The 22,012-nt window shown below is 36.8% G+C and overlaps 1 protein-coding gene across 3 annotated transcripts in view; it reads left to right on the top strand.

Moving 5' to 3' along the window:
• The window catches only part of NEK7 (NIMA related kinase 7), a 70,360-nt gene that overhangs the window by 33,857 nt on the left and 14,491 nt on the right, over positions 1–22,012 (top strand). For all 3 annotated transcript variants that reach the window (XM_026854328.1, XM_026854326.1, XM_026854327.1), the window contains 3 exons: positions 11,561–11,669; positions 13,942–14,049; positions 21,854–21,948. In XM_026854328.1, the coding sequence (XP_026710129.1) occupies positions 11,561–11,669; positions 13,942–14,049; positions 21,854–21,948 (312 nt within the window). The remainder of the gene's footprint in view (positions 1–11,560; positions 11,670–13,941; positions 14,050–21,853; positions 21,949–22,012) is intronic.

Raw genomic sequence — 22,012 nt, 5'->3', positions numbered from 1 at the left:
ATCTTAAAAGTTGAAAATATGTTTGCAACTTTCTCCAGATAGATAGAAAAGAATTTGTATTCTACAAAATGTCACCTAGGCACTTCACTCTTCAGAGAAGAATTTTTTAATTTATTTTTCAACTTTAAGGAAAGCAAACATACCATAATTAGCTAGATAAAATAAGACAAATATTTTAAAACTTATCGGTATGAAGTTCATATTGATATCTCAGGTTTCTGTAGTTGGGAACAGTGGATTCTTTGTCCTACAGAAACTGAGTATATTTAAGGACAGTCAAAATACAGGGATAGTCACTTTCCAAGAAGCTGATGCATATCTAAATTGCTTGTGTCAGTAGCTAGAGCTCTGTTAAGACTTGTTTGAAACCTCATTGATTATCATTCTGATGTTTCACCAGTGGTGGATAGTTTGGGCTTCGCTGTGAAATCAGGCATTTTCTCCTCTCTGCATGGTCTGGGATGCAGACCCTCTCTCTTCTCCCCATACTGAAATACATTAGCAATGAGGTTTTTTGGAACGTATTTGTGGTACTCTGGGGTTGACTAACTTGCCTGTGCTGCATTATGGGACAGCTTGCCCTTCTTCAAGGCCTCAAAGAGTGGAAGCAATTTTAGCTTCAGTCATTGGCAGCTTTGCCAAAGCAGAGTGCTGCTTCTGCCTGTGTGAAGCAACCGTGACTCCATTGCAGAATCCATGGGGCTGCAGCCTGACTGTGTGAGGTGGCTACAGGATGAGATGACAGCCTTTGGGGATTTACAGACAAGTTGTAATGGCAGTGGATTTGGAAGGAACGTAGGGGCACAGGGCAGTTATTACAGTCTGTCTTAAGTGTTCAGTGGTGTCTGTGTGGCTGGACAGCACGGAATGGGAGGGTTATTCATGGTATTCTGAACTTGGGTGGGGATCAGGTGCAGGTCAAACTTCGGCCTGAGTTGCTTTTGTGGATTTAGCTGTGCATCTGGCCTCACTGTTCTTGCAGTGTGGCAGAGTTGAGGGGGCATGTACTGCTACAGCAGTGAATTACTTTTTCTGTCTGTGTACTAGCTGCCCTGGATTACTAGATGGCTAGTAGCCCATGATTAACCATTCTTACTGCAGTGAAGCTGGTTATGTTGCTGAGGATGGAAACTTGTCACTTGTTTTTTCAGACTATTTTCTAGTGGATTGCTGTTCTGGGAATGTGCTAGAAACAGAGATGTTTTTTCAGGCAGTGGGGTTATCTGGTGAATATTGATAGCATGTGTTAGCTATAGTTTGACTTTAATTGCAAAAGTGATAACTTTCATTTTCTGTGATAAATGAAAGATTTTCGTGAGCATGAAGTTAGGGAAGCATCTGTGTAAAGAGGAGGGAAGCATTTGTGTAAAGAGGAGGTACAGTGTCAGAATTTAGCAGGTCATGTGTTTACCCAGGGTATCACCTAGTATTTTGGAAAACCCTCGGCTATTCACTGATGATATTGTTTGGCTATCTCTTTATCCTACAAAATACTGATTTACAACTTTAGCAGTTGTAGGAAATAGCGGGCATTCGTGTTTGGAAGGCTGGTGGGACAATGATGATGTCTCCAATGTAGTTTGAATGGCAGTGTTGCAGAAGCTGTATGTATTCTGCTGTGTACACACATGTATAGCACAGGACAGTAACTCTGCTGTTAGGGTTGCCAAAGATTCAGCTGTGTGAGAATGTGTTTTCAGTTTGTCAAAATACAACAATTTTATACTAAAATGTTGCATGCCACCTGCCCACTTGAGTGTGTATGTTTCCAGAGGTGTTGTATGGTTTAGAAGACTGCTAAGGAAAAATATATTATGCTGCTGAGATGTATGTTTGTTTGTTTTTTAATTAATTTATTTTAAAATATAGCAACTATTGTATCTGAAATATTGTAAACCCCTTGTACCTTGAAACAGACTTAAAACTTGGAAAGGGGATTTTTCTTACAATAACGGCTGTGAAAACTCACCTAAACTTAAATTCTCTTAACACAAGAGTTCATATGTGCTTAACAGAATTGCTAGAGCATAGAAGCTGAAGTGGATAATTTTGGTACACATAGAGCTGTGTGAACCTCTTGCATCTCTTAGTGCTGACAGCATTGGGTACTATCTTAGTGGCTATGAATGCTTCAACCTATAGTATGGGTGACTGAAATGGCTTTGCCAGAAATAGTTTTTTCCAGATGCTTTGAATGGGCTGAAGTTTTCCTGTCTGCGAGACTGTTTATTCTTTCTAACAACACAGGGAAGGGAGTATTCTGAGACAAATGTTGAGAAGACAAAAGATGGAGCAGACAGGCAGCTAAGTGATCCTTCAGGAGGGAGAGAGGATCCAGCTGGGAACAGGGAAGACAAATGGATTTAGGACTAGCTGGTTAACAGTTTTTAAGGGAAGGTAGACCAGGAAGTTATGACATATGGCAGTAGAGACTGAGGAGTCTAAGAGAATAACAGTAATGGATTAGGAACATAGGAAATGGGAGTCCCAATGCTGGACATGAGCACAGTGAGATTAGAGGAGGCCTTGTGTGTTGCCAGAGAACAGGACAGACTGGGCAAGGATCCTAGAGACTGGCTGCCAGTAGGGAGAGAGCCTGGATGGGATAACTCATACTGGCTGGGAACAGGATGTGATTATGTAAATGGAGAAAATGGGACGAAGCGACAGAAATAGGGAAGGGACAGATCTGAAATGGTGTCAGAGAAGAGGCAGGTTATGTAGGAATTACAGATCAAATACAGCAGAACACAAAGAAGAACCTGCCCTTTAGTGTACAGACACTTAGAATGTGGATGGGACTCAAGGTTCAGGAGTGTTGCTATTTTCCTGCTGTTGTTGGCAAATGTAAAATTCCACCAGCAGTACCCATCTGTTACCTGCTGAAGGACAATACTCTGTTGCACAAGTTAATTGGTCAGCCTCAGTATTAACTGTGGCTGTGAAAGTGCCAACTCTGGTAAGCTGTGGCTATCAATGTAATAGAGAGCCTGCATTTCTGCAGTCATTTTTATACTTTTTTGAATCTAGGGAGTTGCTTACAACCTAAGGAAGCAACACTGAATCTGTGAAATCAAGCATTCAAAGGCTAGAAAATCCTACAGCTGAGTATCCTGTACTCTAGAAAATTTCAAGTTTGTCGTCTTTGAAGAACCACTGCTGTATTCAGTGTTAAGGGTGTAGCTACTGTGGGTAGAAATCATGATGGTGCAGTACATGCATCACCATTTATTGCATCTGTGCTGCTGTCTTTGTTGCAGTTTTCAAGGCAGGGAATTCAAGAAAGACAAAGGTTTCGTGGTTAAAACAATTGAACACTCTTCAAAGACCATCTTTTCTTACTCTGTCTGGTACTGCTTTTAAGGGATACTGCATAAACCACTTTTTTGGTGAGAATTATAATTGCTTATTCTGTATTTCTGATAATAAAGGTAAAACTGAGGTTTGATTTGTGGAAGTATTGAGCACTCACAGCTTCATCTGTTCCGAGTAGAAACTGTGCTTTGAAGATGAACTGTTTCATAAAGCTAAATACATTGAAAAAGAGGTGCTTTAATTGATGTCAGAATTAACATTTTTGATCTTAATTTTTTGCCCCCATTCTAATCTGTAAAATGGGGATATTACTAACTCATAATTTCTAAGGCCATTTGTGAAGATAAGCTTCACAAAGTTTAATTTGATATTCTGATAATGCATACCATGAAGCTGTACCCCTCCCTGAAACTTATATTTAATAATAGGTTTTGAATAGTGCACAATAAATAAAGCCTAGAGACATTTTCAAACTGCTCATTAGCTGAGTGTCATGAATGAATGAGCAAAGGGTCTTTTGACATAAAGAAAGAAAACAGAACTGAAAACTGCCTGTGCACACACTCTCAAGGGGGAGAAATTATGGTGGCTTTAATTCAGAGATTTTTCTTACATATAGGTTTACTTCCAAATATTTGCCATCATGATTATGGAAAAAGTATTATTAGTCTTTTGGCATGTGTATGTATTTTCTTTTCATGATACTGATTTATCATGATCTATAAATGTGAATTTTAAAATGTTGAATTTGATTCTTTTGGTTTTCAGCAGTATGTGTCATGCTTTTTTCTTTTTTCTTTTTTTTTTTTTTCCATGACTGCTAGATTTAATTTAAAGAACAGAAAAACTCACTACCCCCCTGCCCCACCATGCCAAACCTCCTGACTTGTAGCCTTTTGTTTAGCATATGGTTGTGTTTTATAATATAGAACAGTTTGGTACCTGACTGAAGCTACATCACTGATAAACATTAAAAGCTTCAAGATATATTTTTTTTTCCACGTTCTGTATCACCTTTACTCCTAGCTTTTTTGTGTACTTATTTTTTAAAAGACTTAGAAAAGATAGAGTGTAGTTTGAAGAAACATGTAATGTGTTAGGACAGTAATATGTAATATGTTAATACAGTAGTAACTCAGTATGTGCTAATTACAGATCAAAGCTAAATTATTTTTATGTGCCTTTTCCTAAAGGAGAAGCCTGGGGCTTTGAACCACTCAGGCTTATTTTTGCCACTTACCTTTTTCAAAGCTACTAAAAATCTTTTTATTAAACTTTTTTTTTTTTTTACCCCCTGTAATTAAAAAATAGTGCATCCTTATTCAACATAGTATATATATGTTAGCTGAATAGCAGGTAAAAAGGGGTGGGTGGAGTGTTCTCAGAGGAAATGTCCGCTCTGTGGATGGAGCCCTGAAGTCCTAAAAGGAAAAGCATAGAGCCCTGACAAGGATGGAGAGTTAGTTCTGATATGATTTTGCTCCCCATATGTGTGTGTTACTAGGGTGTCTGACAGGTGCTCGACTGTCACCTTTGCTCTCAACCACAGGTAACCAAAGTGAGAGCAGCATCAGCAGTTTTCCATGTGCAAGTAACATATATGTGTTGGCAGAAGGAAAGCTGACTGGTCCTGCAGTTTATAACCAGTGGGGTAATTGGGCTGGGTGATTGCCAGGCAACCTTGTTAGTTTTTCTGTGAATCAGCCATTGTCTCTGTCTGCCACTGGACCTATAAGAATAAGCGGATGGATTTTCTGCTAAAATAATTAGACTATCAACACTGTTTTGTCTTGTGGATAGTCCGCAGGTAACACACCTGAAGCTATTGTGTAAGCTGATTGGCTGTATTCACAGGGAGAGTAACGGTGTCAATCAGCTATGAAAAGTTAACTTGATGTTAAAGTTAACATGTGAAGTTAAATGATGTTAAAGAATGAAGTTAAATGAATTAAATGATGTTAAAGTTAACATGTGAAGTTAAAGTTAACTTCATTTAACTATTACACAAGCTGTTCAAATAGCTCTAACTGGAGCAGAAATACTTGGGGTATTTAATCTTCATCTTTGCCCACCAGTGCTAGAATTGTCTGGTTCCATGAACCTTTAAAGAGCAGGGAGAATTGAAATAATTTCTTAAAAAATAGTTCTGGATTCTCTTATTTGAAATGCCCTGCAAACATTATATGGAGATTAGTTTTTCACACAGTTGCTTTTGAGAAATTTGCAGTGTCAGTGATTGTGCTGTATTGAATAGCTTTCTGAGAATGAAGAGAGGTTTTCAAATTTGTCTGTTTTATTTGCAGTAAAAAGAAAAAAAAAGTTAAGATGGTATCTTCCTTCTCTATTTACTGTGTCATGCTATTGCTTTTTATTAGGAAGTAGAGTTAATGATTCAAGCACGAGTTTCACCTCTTCATGCTGTACCAATTTTCCCAAGGGGATTTATTGGTGAGAGATGCATGCAAACAAATACTGTTGAATTTAAACATGTGGCTGTGTGTTTTAAGAAGTCCCACTCAGTGGTAACAGCAGAGACAATGAAAATGATGCAGTATTGGAAATTCTATTTTAGTGGCTCTGCAAGTAGATCTGATTTCAGTAGGTGATCTTTTATCTCTGAACACTGTATGCTCTTGCTTTTTTGCATGAGCTAAAATGTTAGGTGGAACAGAGTGAATGTAGGTGGACTACTCAATAAGGAGAAATGAATCCTTGCTAAGTCAGTTTGATAAAAAGATAAATATATATAAAAGTAACATTGTTCAGAGCTTTCTAAGGCATATGAGTTTAATCAGGAGTCTTATTAAAGTCTGATTAACAAATTATTAGCATGAAAGAATATATACTAGAAATGGAAAGTACAACAGTTTTGACTTGCATTTTTCTTACAAGGCTTTCTATTTTTTTTATAAATAGATGCCTTTATTTTAATTGTGTGTGTATGAAGATGGTGTTTGGAAAGATGCTTCTATCTCAAGTCTGTGGTGTGCATGTGATGGTTTTTTAATTTTGTGGGGTTTGTTTTGTTTTGTTTTTTTTGAAAGACCATAGTTTCATTCTACAAATTTGGGCTTCTGATGCAAGTAGGTGCTTGTATTAGTACAGTTATTTTTGTCTGTTAGTTTTTGTACTGTGTTTAAGTCTTTTGTTGCTATTGGTTAAATAAAGTTGCTAAGATTCCTAACAGAGGAAGATTGGGTTTTTTAAATGCATTTTTTTATGGATTCTGGAAGGGAAAACAATAAATGTATGGCATCTTCAGTAACTGGAGATGTAAACAACTAAAAAAATTTTGAAGAATAACCAGGTATATTTTTAAAATTATTATTAGTCACTTTATTGGCCAAGTACTTGCTGCTTTCTGTATGTACAGTTGGTAGATGCCAAACAGTTGCAGTGGTTTTGCATTTGTGCTATTTTTACAACTAAGAGACAGCTGCTACTCTTGAAATGTAGAAAATTTATTTACTTTATGATCACCTTGTGATCGAATTGGGTGAATGAATCAAGATGTAGTGGAATGTTTTGGTTTTGTTCTGTGTAGAAAGCAAGGGAAAATGGCAGAAAACTTACCAAGGTCCAAAGAGCTGGGCAGCTGAATTAATGAATGAACAGAGCCAGACAAAACTCCTGGGACACTGCTCTCCTACTAGAATTATATAGTGTTTTAAGTAGAAAGCAAAACTTTTATGTAGAAACTTAATTTCTCTATGCATAAGTCTCTGATTTTTACTCTGAAATGTTGAGGTCCATCTTCACTGGTCTATCTTTTTGACCCTGCATGCTTCTCCCAGTTCTGGTTTGTTTCTGTTGTATTCACAAAGTGAGAACTCTTGCTTGTGCTTCCATCATTTCCTGTTACAGCTGCCTGACCTCCTCTTTCCTCTCTGGTCTTTCTGCAAGTCCTTAAAAAAAGACTCCCAAAGAAACACAGAGGGAAGTGGCCAAGAACTTAATTACATGTTATTTGGAAGTTCCTTGTAATAATCCTTTCTGTGTCACTTTCCTCTTGATGAAGTTCAGATTTCTTCCCACAAATAATCAGGTTGTTGAATCACTGTGTTCTGATAAGTCTATGCAATTAAAAAAAACAAAACCAAAAACCTTTATATTTTTGTAAGCCAGAAGTGAAGTCATGAGAACAGACAGATGAGATCAAGATCCTCATCAAAACATGAAAGAAGGGAAAAGGAATCTATATAAAACAAGGAAATAATCATTCTCATTTTACTTATTCCTGAAATCCTTTCAGAAGGCAACTTGGCCTAGAGCACACACAGTGAAAAATTATGATATATGTTCTTGTGAGCTTGTTTGAGTTTCACAGACTTTTTTAAAAATAAGGACTCAGCAAAATTGTTCAGATGATCAGTTTATCATCTTTCTGCCTCTTGCTTTCTATAGTCCAGTTTGCTGCTTAAACACTTACTGTTTTTTACATTTTTAAAATTTATTCCTATTTTATTTCCTATTCAGTGAGGTCTAAACCAGGCTAAATCACACCTTTAAATTCTCCAAGACACTAATGTCAGAACTGATTGCTAAATTTTTTCCAAACATGGCTACTGAGACACAGGCAGTCATCTGAAATCTCCAATTGTATTGAAATCATCTATGCTCACTGTTCTTTACTGATCTGCAGGAAATCCCTGGTTTTCTTATGCAGGAGTACATTTGTCTTTTATATTTCCTTTAAGAGTATTCTCTGAACTGTGCTTGTTAAGCTTAGATAAAACCGTTTGCTAATGGTTGTAATTTTCACTTTTGGAATATGATCTTTAAGCATCATCATTAGAAAGTCAGTGTAATATAATTCCATGCTTTTATATTGACTTTAAATTTTTTTCATCATCTATCTCTTAATTTTTTTTACCCCTTCAAGGAACTGAATGGCTTATGCTGTTTAGGTACAGGGCAGCTATATTTAACTTTACTAGGACAGAAACATTTAGAGAATATTTAACTTTTCTTTTAGCAGTTTATTAGAGAAAATGAGGAGAGTTCAGTTTTCCCATAATGAAACTGCTCAGTCATTCTATAAAAAGGGACGAAAATAAGTGGTGATATAACTTGCCTACCTTAAAGCTATTTAAGGCATTTGAATAGCAAATTTATGACCACAGAAATTTCCAGTTGCATTAACTGACTGAATTGAAGTTATATCTTTACTGACATTGTGAAAACTCTTCAAAGTAGTGTTTTGTGATTCTTTTCTCAAAGACAGAGATGGAAATTTCATGGGATGTGGCTTTTGAAACAAATAATTATTTCTGGGAGACAGTCTGCTGCCTGAGCATGCCTGGTATTCTCTGTTTACCTGATAAAACACTAGCTTGTAACACTACCCAAATTCTTAATGCACATGTACAAGCAGTTCCCTTTTTACCCAGTTTCAACTATGTTGAGACTCATCTTTCACCTTAAACGGGATTATGTTTTTTTAATGTCAGACCATAGAAGGTCAGTGGTCTGAGGGACATTAGTACTGTTCTTTGAGCCTTAGACAGGTAGAAGAAGCAGAACAGTAAAATGCTGAAGATGAGAGTATACTTTAGAAGGCTTATGCCAGCCTATATTCCTTTGAGGTCAAATTTGGGCAGATAATAGTAACTTGAATACAGTTATCTCCTATTGTATAAAGTTAACTTGATTATGCGATCTTAGGATGCTTGAGACGTTCTAGCACTAGGCAGTGAATTATAGTTTCAGTATTAACTGTTTGTGGTGCTACTACACTTTCTTACATCAGAGGTTAAAAATTACTGTTTTGGGATCATGTCTTCTGCATTTTGCCTTCACTATAGGGAGGGGGTAAACCCTACAACCATTAGAATTGCATTTTGCATTGTGTACTATTTTAAAATGGAGGAGAGAGAAAATGATCCTCCTTTGAGTACAGTTAAAATCTTCTGTCAATGTAATTGTGCTGTTCGGCATAAAATAGGTTTGACCATGTTTTCCACCAACTTTTATTTCTTGTTAGAAAGTAAGGTTCTAAATAGAAATGGGATTCCTTTTCCTTATTGTCTTTTCTCAGAATTAAGACTGCATGCTGGACTGTTTCCTAGAAACGTACACGTTTCAATAGCTAGTTTTGCAAAATCAGTGGTTTTTTTCGTAGTGGAGACTTTTCGTTGCTCTTTTGGCTATTGGTGGACAACAGCCGAAGAAAACACTGAGAATATGTATTTTGATGAAAGAAGATAATGTAATTAATTACTAAACAAAAAATGTTCAGTGTGTTTATTTTAAAGAGAATAGGATTATTTTTAAACCTACACAAGTGAAAATGGTGCCTATTTCTTTGTTTAGTTTAAACATTGTTAGCAAATCTAGTGGCTCTCTTTTGCATCCTCTTCAGATGGATAAATTCTATAAGGTAATAATAATCTTGATTCTTTCAGAAAGAGAAGTTGTTACTATCATGCAAAATAATAAATGCCTTTAGTAGAATGTCCTAAAAACTGTTGTTATATTGCATGCCTGCACTGTAAGAACTATATTGCATGCTTGCATTGTAAGAACTGAAGCTGATTTTGTAGTATACAATCAGCTACAGCATTATAGATGGCAGATGAATAAAATGTTAAAAGGATACTTGTACATAAATACTTTAAAAGTACACTGATGTACTTTAAGTACATCAGAATGTAAATCTGCAGTGGAAAATCTTCCCATTTCAGAAATTTTATGAATGGTGCTTCATCACTGCTTGTGCTTAGATTTAAGTTAAAAAATAATTCAGAATGTTTAAATAAAGTACCTAGTTATAATTACAATAATTTCAGAATGCATTTTAAATCAAGGAACTATGCTTTCATGTGCACATACTTACATGTATTGTGTATTTGTTTTTAAATGAAAAGAAACCTGGTCTCCATCTTCCTGTTGACATCAAACAATCCTCTGATATGCAAATCTAGCTATGGGGAGAACAGATACACAGGGTTTGTTTGGATTCAGTCCAACACTGAGAGAAAATTATATTTAAAGAAGTAATTCATATGCTTTGCCTTATTTAAATGAAAATGCATTTTGAAATAATCCCGATAACTAAAAACATTTTGGTGAGATGATATGATCCTTTGTATGATTGATGCATTTCGCTATAGCTAGTTCAGAAACATCTTTCTCATGCTCCTGCGTGTCTCTAATGTGTAGATGCAGCTGTCAACTTCTCAGTGGCACACTTTAACATAGTGTATGAAATTGTTTTTTTTTTTTTCAGAGTAATAGATGTTTGTTACATAAACTTCCTTAGGGTGTGCATGAGTGTGAAGAGTGTGTACACATGCTATTAAAATGCGTCACTATTAAAATACTTTGCTTTCCATCTAAAAATTTGCTAATGTTTGTGTATTTTTTTCATGTGTTTAAAATCTGTCAAAATGTGAATTTTTTAAAAATAGAGATTAAATGAGCAACAATTTTTCAGTTGTCTTACCTTTAGCTGCAAAAATTATAACGATCAAACTTGCACATTTTAGCATTGGCTGAATTCCAAGTTTTAAGTATGTATTTTTGGAGGACTCTGGTTTTCTAGTCCCCGACTATAATATTTGAAGGAGATGTGTGTAGCAAAGTGTAATTATGTTTCACGTGAAGCTTTAACAGGCCATTGAACTGTTACTAGTGATCAGTAAGGGTTGTTTATACAGGATAGAAAATAATTCAATGGGAGTTAGATCACTATGAAACTTTAAGAAATCCTGCAGTCCCCTTTTATGTATTGCAGAAGTTTCTAAGACTAATCTGATCGACTCTTCTTATGTGATCTTTGTGGTTGTGTGTAATTATATTTTTTTTCTTCTAGCTGGAAAAGGAGGATATGGAAATTGGCGTTGATGAAAGGCAGTATTTTGTTTGGGAAGTTCTGTGGCACATAACTCTTATATCTGACCTTCATTTGTTCTGTGGCCACTTAATCTATACTAGACTGTTCTGACCGCATTAATCTTGCACTGAGGATTGCTAAATACCATATAAATCCTTTTTTGTAATAGGAGATTTATTTCATGAATGTCGTTTATGGTTCTGTGTGTTGACTGACTTAAACACATATATTGATTATACATGCATTAATATTTAAGGAAAAAGCTTTTTATGTCAAGAAATCTTGTTAAACCTTTCTGATTAGGTTGTGAGCCTCTTATATTTGTTTTTTTAAATAAAAGATTTTCTATATTTTTTCATTTTATGCAAGTTTTACATTTTAATATTCAGTGACTATCCTTTTTTCTTTAAGCATTTTAAGAAACAGAAGAGGTTGATTCCTGAAAGAACAGTTTGGAAGTACTTTGTTCAGCTTTGCAGTGCTTTGGAACATATGCATTCTCGTCGTGTTATGCATCGAGGTAATATAGGATCAAAGATGATTTGTCTTTACTAAACCTTTTACTGTGTGAGAATTGCGCCGATTCAGTATAAATGACATCAAGTAACATAATGGAATCAGTTTTGACAGCTGGCACAATGTATGTTTCTGTAATGTTTTATAAGTAATGGAAAAGTGTGACAGAAGTTTGTGGTTGTACATTTGCTGTGGTAGGCATTTGTTTGCAGGAATGGCTTGCAATACCAAGTTTTCACAAAAAGTGGTAGTACTGTGAGTGGTAGAGACCCTGCTACTGCTACCTCTTTGCTTGCTCAATTCATTTTTCTGGCTCTTATTTTCTGTCCTGTTCTTATATTTACCCTTTGTCTCTCCCAAGTATTGTTACCTGCATTCTTGCACAGCTATCCATCCATTCTTTTCACCTCTTGCACCTTTTTTTCTTAGAAAATCATTTGCTGCTAGCCATGCCTTCTGGTGATGTATAGGCCCTTCTCCTACTCCCTTCTTCACTGGATTATGTGCAGCCGTCACCATTTGAACATTTTCTCCTCTTCTCTGCTCCCCTCCACTATTCCAATCTCTGTGTCAAGTACTGTGTCCCAACAGCCCTTGTAGTTGCCAACTATCCCTGTCAGTTACTAAATCTTTTACCCATTTTAAACCTGTGTTCTGCTGTCTCCTCCGTATGTTGTCTTCATTTCACCTTGTAACTCTGAGTCAAAGAAAACAGATCGTAGCTTCGCAGATGTACAGGGTTTTTTTTTGCCTTGGAAATCCCTCTGGCTATGAGCTGCAAGTTCTGTATGGGCTGTCTCTCTGGGTTCAGGTAAAATTGCATGTCTTATGTTGGTAGCTTCCTTCTGCTGGTGTGCAAGTAGCTGCCTGAAAGCAAAAGTCCCTTTGTCATTTGCAGCTAGAGATGTTGCAGATCAATTTAGATGCTCCTGCCAATGCAAATGGCTTTCCATTATAATTCTCCTTTTTTTTTTTTTTTTTTTCCTTTACACATTTGTACAGATATCTGAATATGAAAATTAGACAAAGGGAAGGACATAAAATTACAGATTGTTTCCATAGGGTATGGGTATCTTAATGCTGTTATGACTAAAGCACATTATTTCATTATATTTTTAGCTCAAAACCAAAATTAGTTTAAATTCCTTAAACAGAAGTACTACCTTCAAAGTTTCTGGCAAACCTATGGCTGATCTAACAATTCCATGGTTACACCCCAAAACCAATGACAATTAAAGCTATTTTTAAGTTGAGCTTATATCTGTTTTGGATTGTTATACAAGGGGTGATCCAGACTCCTGAAAACTAGGTCAGATAGCAGTATAACATAATTGCTTCTGTCTTCCCCTCCAAAACTTACAAGGTTTTGTAGCTTTTATTGGAAAGCTGAAAATGCTGGTGTTTGAAGGGTTATTAACCATTCCTTTTACTGTACCAGTATCTTATGAAAACTGTAATTCCCTCTTATCAGAGTTAAGTGATTTTTCTGTAAGTTACGAGCCACAGTATGTTGCTCTTGAGCTGAGTAAGAGCTAAACATGCTTGCCAAACAAATACCAGTTTATTTAGAAGACTACCAGGATAGGTACTTGTTAAAAATCATAAAATAAAAATCTGTGTCTCTAAAGGATGGAATTAAAACTTAAACCGAATATTACTTGTGAAAAATAACTGTCTGGGGTATACATCATTGTTTTTCTTTGTTTCTACTTGATTAGCCCAATTCCATTGATGAGTTCAAATAACCATTCTCCTGAGTAAAACTTGCTTTGCTTTTTAATGCCTGCTATTAAAAAGAATCAGTTACCTATTTCAAATAAATACCATCATGCCACTGTAGGTAATCTAATCAGCAAAAGTGATGAAAAATATGTTTTACAGTTCTTTAAAACATTTTTGGTCTCTTACTTACGACACAATGAGAGGTTTTTTAGTTCTAATGGAAGTCCTTATATATAGCTTGTATAAAGTAGTAAAGAACTCCCTGTATATGCTGCTTTGGTCTGGCATTTTTTTGTTTTGGTTTTTATTGTTGGTTGTTGGGGGTTTTTTTCTTAATACTTTTCATGGCTCTTACTTTTTTGCTTGAGTGATGTTTGTATTATTAGAACAGTTAAGTTGAAATTCCAAATGCCTGACTCGTTCTTCCTGAACAACACAGTCAAATTTTGTTAATATTAGCTGTAAACAAAAGCTTCTTTTGGTCAATTTTTAAGAGTAGTAGCTTTTCTTGGAACCTCACTGTAACTTTTAAATTTTTTAAATTTTTTTTTCAGATATAAAACCAGCTAATGTGTTCATTACAGCTACAGGGGTAGTAAAGCTTGGAGACCTTGGGCTTGGTCGATTTTTCAGCTCCAAAACCACAGCTGCACATTCTTTAGGTAAGCTTTCTCTGAGGTACAGGTGTTGGGGAGGTGGACTTTTTGACATGGTGGAAGTACCGTGCCCACTCAAGGAAGAAAGGGGCTAGGTCCAGCTAAAGCTTTTCTTAATAATAAAAAATGTCAGCACAAATACAGAAAAGCTGTAATACTGAGGTGTCACTTTCAGCAGTATAGCTTGCTGCTTTTTTTTTTCTCCACCTTTGTATCATTTAATGTACATGCCTGGCTCAAAAAAAGTTTTCATGTCAGTAGTGTTTTCTAGAAATACTAGGAAAAAATAAGATCAGTAATACAGATGTATTTTTAAAAATTCTTTTGAACTTTAATCAGTGTTGGAAAGAATCTAGTAATTCTGTGTGCCTCTGTGGGTAGCACCGATGACATGTCAGTTATATGCTTTGAAAGGGGTAACAGAGGAGCTTCCCTGTTCTAAGATGGTTTCTCAATATAAGCAAGTTGAGGAGAGAACAGAATTAAGCTTTATGAACCATAAAGGCTTTCAAAACAAACAAAAAAACCCACCAAAACCCCCAAAACAAATAACAAAAGCAAATCCCCAAAAAATTATTTTTGTAAGAAAAAGAAAACAACATTTCTGAAATGCCTGACTTATTCTTTGCTAACATATAAAACCCCCCCATTTTATTGTCTTTTTCCAAACACAATTTTAATTTAATTTTTACAGTTTGAGTAGCATGTGGAAACTAGGATGATTAAGTAAAAATTTGGCAGATATTTTAAGTGTATGGACGAATGTGTAATGTTAAGTGTATGGGAATGGACAAATGACACTTGTAAATAGAGTAGCATCTGTTCTAAGAGAAATGTAAGAATTAGTGTTTATAGTATGGTTATGTAATCTTTTTAGTTAAGAAACAACCTCTTTTCCTCTGCTGAAGTGGCTTTGTTTAGTGGCTGCTGAGTTCAAACCTGTTCACTGACTGCAAAGGGTGTGAAATGAACTTTTAGTCCTGTCAAGAGAAGGACCATTGATGGCAGCATCCAGAATTGTCTCCTGTTCCTTGTAAAGGGTATTGAGGCAGGCAGAGCACCTTACTGATACTTGATTAGAGATAAGTAAAATCACTTCAAATGCTGCTCAATGAGAATTTTTGACAAATGATAGTGACAATTCTGTAATTAGACATTTGGATATTTTTACGTTTGCCAAGAGTGTATGATACAGAAGATAATATCTAAGAAAGCCAAGAATAATTAAGTAATACTTACAGTCCCTAATGGGAGGACACACAAAGAATTGTTTGCTCAGATGCTGATGTTTCTAATTAGACTATGAAATATCAGACTTCTTGGATTAAAATACACCATATTTATCCTCACCTCTTAATTTAAATTTGTTCGTATAATCCCAGTTATCAGTACAGTGTGGAAAAAGAGAGAGGATTGATGTTCAGCATGTTTATACCATATTTGAGGTGTGGGCAATACTTGTATTACGGCCAAAAAAAATATTTTAGAAAGGAAATCTTTGATCCTTCTCTGTCTTCTAGAAAGCCTTTGGTCACTTTTTTGTGTCTTCCTGTTTTTATCATGCTTGCTGCATACTAATACCGGTATAGTCAAAGCCATGAGTAACTGCGGAGATCTTAATAGCACTGAGGTGTAACTCAAAGATGTGCAATCTTGCATTGATAAAAAAGAGAAAGTGATGGAGGAGAAGCAGTGAGACCAGGATGGAAATGTGCTTGGGTTCCATGCTGAAGTTCAGATGTAACCCTAAAGATCTGATACTAGTTCATGGTACGGTGCTGCTGTTCATGCTGACATCATAGCCCAGTGACCCCTCTCTGGCAGCACTGTGGAGATCTTATTTGTCATAGTTGAGTCCTACTACTGCCTATGAATGGAAGAAGGAGGTTAAATGAGCAGTGTGAAGAGGGAATTGGTCTTGGACTGTATTTGCAGGAAGCTGTAAATCCTAATCTGTGAGTAGGAGTGCACAAAGAAGGTAAGAGTCAGTTGTGAGGGCGGGAGAGCTAGACTTGTGTTCTGAGACAGAAGTCAGGAAGCTAAAGAGAACAAACTGCTTCAACCCTGGCTTATTTCAGCTCGTTGCAGGGGAATGTTGCAAAGGGACTGAAGACTGAGCAAGAATTAAAAACAGCATAAAACCCCTAAGCCCTTTAATGCTCATCTCTTAAAAATACAAGTGTCATCCAGAGAGTGGGGGTAGGGGGATGGGAGCTTTGTTGCTAATGTTGGGTGCTGTGTCTTGGTAGAGGAGCTGTTGTTTTTTATTTTCCTTTTTCCCCATCTCTTGTTCTATTTCCCTCATAATTATGACCTGATGTCAGAACTCGGCCTACGAAAAAGGTTTTGTTCAGCTGTTAACTTAGGCTACAGTGGAGACAATGACACTCTGATTTATAATGTCACTAGAGACACTCCTTTTAAAAACGAATTTCTCATGCAGCATCTGATGATGATTTTCCAGAAATTTCTTTCAGAGTTGTATCTTTTTATGATTCCATAAAGCTTTGGTGCACAAAACTGAGTGAATTACAAACATATTATGTGTAACAATTTATACTTGTTTACAGGCTTTATAAAAATTTCAGCAGTGAAGTAGATACAGGCATTTGGAGATAAAGAAATGTACTAAAATTTTCATTAGCTACAGCTTCTAACTGCTAATTATGAATAATACTGATTTAGTTGGAATGCTTGCTGATGGTCCATTTGAAACAAATGAAAATACTGGACTGGACAGAGTTTGTTAATATTCTTAACTCTTTCTATACAGCCTTATCAAAACAGTAGAATTTTCTGTTGTGGCATATATATATACCTTTTTAAAAAGAGAAAATCTCTTCCAAAAAAGCAAAGGAAATGAAGGCATTTAGTATACTTGATTTGATACAAACTTGACAAAATTTGTTGGTTTCAGAAGACTATATTAGAAAGGGGAAGATGATCCAAGAAAGGCTTCTTATTCCTTTCCCTGTGACTGTGTGTGTTTGGGGGTGGGGGTGGTTGTTTGTTTTTTTTTTTTTTAATGGCTGAATGCCAAGCCTTATGCTTTTTGAAATCCTAGAATGGTTTGGGTTGGAAGGGACCATAAAGCTCATCTAGTTCCAACCCCCCTGCCATGGGTAGGGACACATTCCACTAGCCCAGGTTGCTCAAAGCCCCGTCCAACCTGGCCTTGAACACTGCCAGGGAGGGAGCAGCCACAGCTTCTTTGGGCAACCTGTGCCAGTGTCTCATTACCCTCACAGTAAAGAATTTCTTTCTTGGATCTAATCTAAGTCTACCCTCTCTGTTTACCCCTTGTCCTATCCCTACACTCTCTGATAAAGAGCCCCTCCCCGGTTTTCCTGTAGCCCCCTTTAGGTACTGGAAAGCCACTCTACAGTCTCCCTGGAGCCTTCTCTTCTCCAGGCTGAACTCCAACTCTTTCAGCCTGTCCTCACAGGGGAGGTGCTCCAGCCCCCTGATCATCCTCGTGGCCTCCTCTGGACCCCTCAATCAGGTCCATGTCCTTCTGATGTTGGTGCCCCCAGAGCTGGACACAGAACTGCAGGTGGGGTCTCGGGAGAGTGGAGTAGAGGGGGAGAATTTCCTCCCTTGACCTGCTGGCCACACTGCTCTTGATGCAGCCCAGGATACAGTTGGGTTTCTTGGCAGCAAAACACACATTGCTGCTGCAAGGCTGTTCTCAATCCACTTATCACCCAGCCTGTATTTTTGCTTGGGATTGCCCCTACCCATGTGCAGGACCTTGTACTTGGACTTGTTGAACTTCATGATGGCTGCAGAGGCCTATATCTCCAGCCTGTCCAGGTCCCTCTGGATGGCACATCCATTGCCTCCAGCTTGTTGACTGCACCACACATCCTGGTGGTGTTGTCAAACTCAATCCCACTGTCCATGACCCCAACAAAGATGTTTAACAGCACCGGTCCCAACACCAACCCCCGAGGAACACCACTCGTCAGTGCTCTCCGCATGGACATCGAGCTGTTGACTGCAACTCTTTCAGTGAAACTATCCAGTCATAAACCATATCTTTTGATTATGTAAATAAATGGAGCCTTTTATTTTTAACTGAAGTCATGTTTTTGAATTCTTTGAAAACAGAAGAGTTACTAATTTGATTTTAAGCTACTTCCTGAACTCTGATAGTTATGTATTCCAATGCATGGAATGTCAGTACTAATTATATGGCCTTTAAAAAAACTAGTCTATAAAACACCTTCTGAATCAGCCATTACTTGTTTTGTATAAGTAGTATTAGCATTTACGAGGCAGATTTTTCTCCCAGCTTAAAAATGCTTGAAATTACTTTGAGCTAATTACTGTATTTCATTAAACTTCTCAATGCATTTTTGGTTTCTAAGAGAAGGCAGTCTCCTCTTTAATTCAGATGCAGTGTGAGTTACATGTTTATGCAGGTAATAAGATGGACTGTTTATATCATAGCTCCCTTCATAATAGTTTCTTTGTCTCTGATCCTTCGGGTTCAACTTCCTGCCCCCTAATAACCACTGTTTCTATTATGTCCATTGCCTTTCCCAGTAGCAGAAAGCTTGCATAAAGAAACACTTACTGAATCTTCAGCATCTTTTAAAGGGAGGGAGCTCCAGAGCAGCAGCAGATTCTGAGGAAGCACTTTATTTTACCCAGGCCATTTTCAAGACGACTACTGTTCAGACCTGCATGTTATGCAAGACGTTCCAATGCAGTGAACAGAATGCTACAGTTACAAATTTTATTCTTAAAAACATAGGCACCTTAATGTGTTACGTCTTTGTCTTCTATTTCCCCACTACTATGACTTCAGGTGTGTAAAAAAGGTTGCATGTCTCTGTATTATTGTGATGCTGTATTTCACTTAACAGAAAAAAGAATAAAAAGGTCCAGGAGGAAGGAAACATAACATGTAAATACATCTGGTAGTTGCTTGCCAGCAGTACAGCTATGTACAGAGAATGCCTACCATTGTAAAGAATAGTTGCAGTTCCTTCAGTAGTTCCTGAATGTCAGAATAATGAATCTTTTGTGTCATGTTCTGTTAAAAACCATTTACAAATAGTAATGATGTCTAGATCTTCAGGTTGTTTTTGTGATTCAATGACTAATATAACTGTAATTTCAACTTCTTTCACTTCTTGGTCATTGGGGGCTTCAGGTTGTGTTACAGTTAAGGTGTTACACTAGGCTAAATGCTGTAAAATGATAGCATTTGTTCTTCCTTTTCAGTATCATCAATCTTTCACAGTCATATCAGACCCCTAATGTATCAGCAGGCTTCCCAGAGCTACTGGTTAAAATTACCTTTGCTTTTGGTAAACTATGAACCTTCAAACCTCTGTGTTTTCAGCTGCCCCTTGTGGATTCTGTGAAGCCTCTTTCTGGCACATTACTCACTGCCAGCTACTTGCCTGATGTCTCAGAGCAGCAAAGGCAGTGCTGCTGTAACCAGCTAAGAATCAGATTACTATAAAACTTATTTTTTGTTGTTAGATGAATTCTGCCAACAAAGGATCAGAATATACTAAATCAGTGTATTAATTAATCAAAGCAAAATGCAACTGAAAATTGTCAGAAGTGTCCAAGCTCCCAAGTCCTTGGGGTAAGCAAAATAAAAAAAATTAAAGGGGAAAGTGCAACAGTAAGGATAATAAAAATATGAAAGCTGTGTCACGTCAAATTTTGTTTAATTACAGTTTCCAATTTTAAGATAGCTGTCATTAAACACCTGTTAAAGTTGTTGATATATTAGAATAACAGAGTTGCTTCTGGATATTCTGGTAGCTCTTTTGGTATTGCAGTTTACCCATCTTCATGCTTACTCTTTCACAGGGAAAAGACCATCCCTCTTAACCATTCCTCTCTTGTGAGTGAATAGGAACATCCCATGAGAGTAAATGTTTTTCACAGTACTCCATCATTTTGAGTTGCCTTTCCCCAGCCTTTCTCCTTTTAAGCTCTTGATCTTTCACAGTCTCAGTTCAGAGTTGCAGTGATTTGTCAGGACTGCATGAAGGGAGCCTCTGGGGAGAGGGGCTGTGGCATCCTCTGCTTTCCTGGGGCTGAAAGTCTCCCCTGAAATATTTAGGGGGGCAAATCTATTGTAGCATGCATTATGGGACCTTTGTACTTGCATATCTCTTAGAGAAGCACGTTCTCAGTTTATCTGAGTTTGGAATATTGTTTTCAATATTATTTGACAAGGATATCAGTTGAAATTATGGGTTACTAGTAGCAGTGGCCTGACATAGGATGTGGTGATACTGGGTTTCCCAATCTTAGCTGAGCCTTTCGCATAGGAAAGTACCTTCCCCCTCCCCCCCTTCCTCCCTAAGAATGTATGACATAGTTTGAGATATCAGCCTTTCTAAAAGATGGGGCACATAGTCAAAGCAAAACTCTTAACTTTTGGAAATGGTTAGAGTTAAATTATTAATTTGATTAATGAAAACTATTAACTTGATTATTCAGATTTGGAATTACTTATATATTCACTATATCTGTTTCCGGTATTCATTCAGAGTTGAATTCTGAATAGATGAGGCTAGTTGAGAAGTGATATGAGATCTTTGTGTTAAATAAAATAGTGTGAGGTTCATACTCTTTATTTTTTGTGGTTTGCAGTGAGAATGCTGATTTTAATTTTTGGCTGTGCTGCAAGATGTTTAGTTTTGAAATAAGGTCAACTTATATTGACTTGACAGAATTCAGTTGGTTTTCATCATCAGGACTCAGCGCTTAAGAAAATTCTACACAATTGAAGTAAAAATCTGCATAGATCTATGACTTTTTGCTGCTAGGCAGTCATTTTGGGGGGATATAGTGAGAAAGTTCAGAGTCAATGCACCAAAATTGCTGTTAGCGTTATTTTTTGTAACTTTTTTTGTTGATCTGTCACATTTGAACTTGTCACTTAGATACTTTTTTTTTTTTAACTGTCTTTTTTTACGGAGCTGAAACATCTCTCAGAATTTCTCTCTTCTAAGTAACTTGTGACACAGATGGGTAGGGTCTGATTAAAATCAAGGGGAAAGATGTCCTGGAGTATCCAATGTAAATTTGCTCTGGGACAGTCCTAGTAAATGCTGCTTTTCAAGAGCAGATGTCTCCAGAGCCCACAGCTCTGAGATAGGATTAAGCTGGGACAACCACAGATTTGGGAGCTGAAAAGCCATCGCAGAGTCTAGTCCTGCAGCAGATGGCCGAGTCGCTTATAGGAACATTGGCTTCTGCTGGGCTCACAGGTTTTCTTCCCTTCCTCTCTCAGAAGATGAAGATCTGGGATTTCAGGCTCAGTTTTAGTTTCATATATTCAAACTGAATTGTGTTTATTAGTTTCAAAAGCAGCTTTTTCAGATTTGTTTATTTGCAAAAAAAAAAAAAAAAAAAAAAAATCAAGCCGCAGAAGTGAATTTCTAGCTGTTGTTATTTCCAGCCAGAGTAATAACAGTTTGGAAAGGAGCAGGGATATTTGTATGTGTGTAGTATGTTCCCTTGGTTCTCTTCAGAAGAAAATAATTACTTTTTAGTGTCTTTTAAAAGCAAAAATTGGAAGCATTCTACAACTGAATAATTCTGGTAATTAGACTTCAGTAGTAAAACTAAAGCTGCATTGGATGAAGTAGATACGACTCGTCAGTTTGATAGAAATACACACGAATTACAATTTCAGTTCATACTTATCTATGTGTAGCAAAATGAGAAATATAGAAGATGAAAAATGTTTTTCAGCCACAAAAAAAATGTACTTTTACTACTGTGTAACAACAGAAACTTTAATTCAAAAATACTTTTGTATTTATTGCAGTTGGTACACCTTATTATATGTCTCCAGAGAGAATACATGAAAATGGTTACAACTTCAAATCTGACATCTGGTCTCTAGGCTGTTTGCTGTATGAGGTAATATTGATATATATGGTGACCTTAATAATGCCATTGTACTCCTCCGCCCCCCCCCCCCCCC

Source organism: Athene cunicularia (assembly GCF_003259725.1).
Source record: "Athene cunicularia isolate RWA chromosome 8 unlocalized genomic scaffold, athCun1 chr8_part1, whole genome shotgun sequence".
Classification (NCBI taxonomy): Eukaryota; Metazoa; Chordata; class Aves; order Strigiformes; family Strigidae; genus Athene; species Athene cunicularia.
Note: the sequence above shows the minus strand (reverse complement) of the source record. Positions and strands in the feature narration are given on the sequence as shown.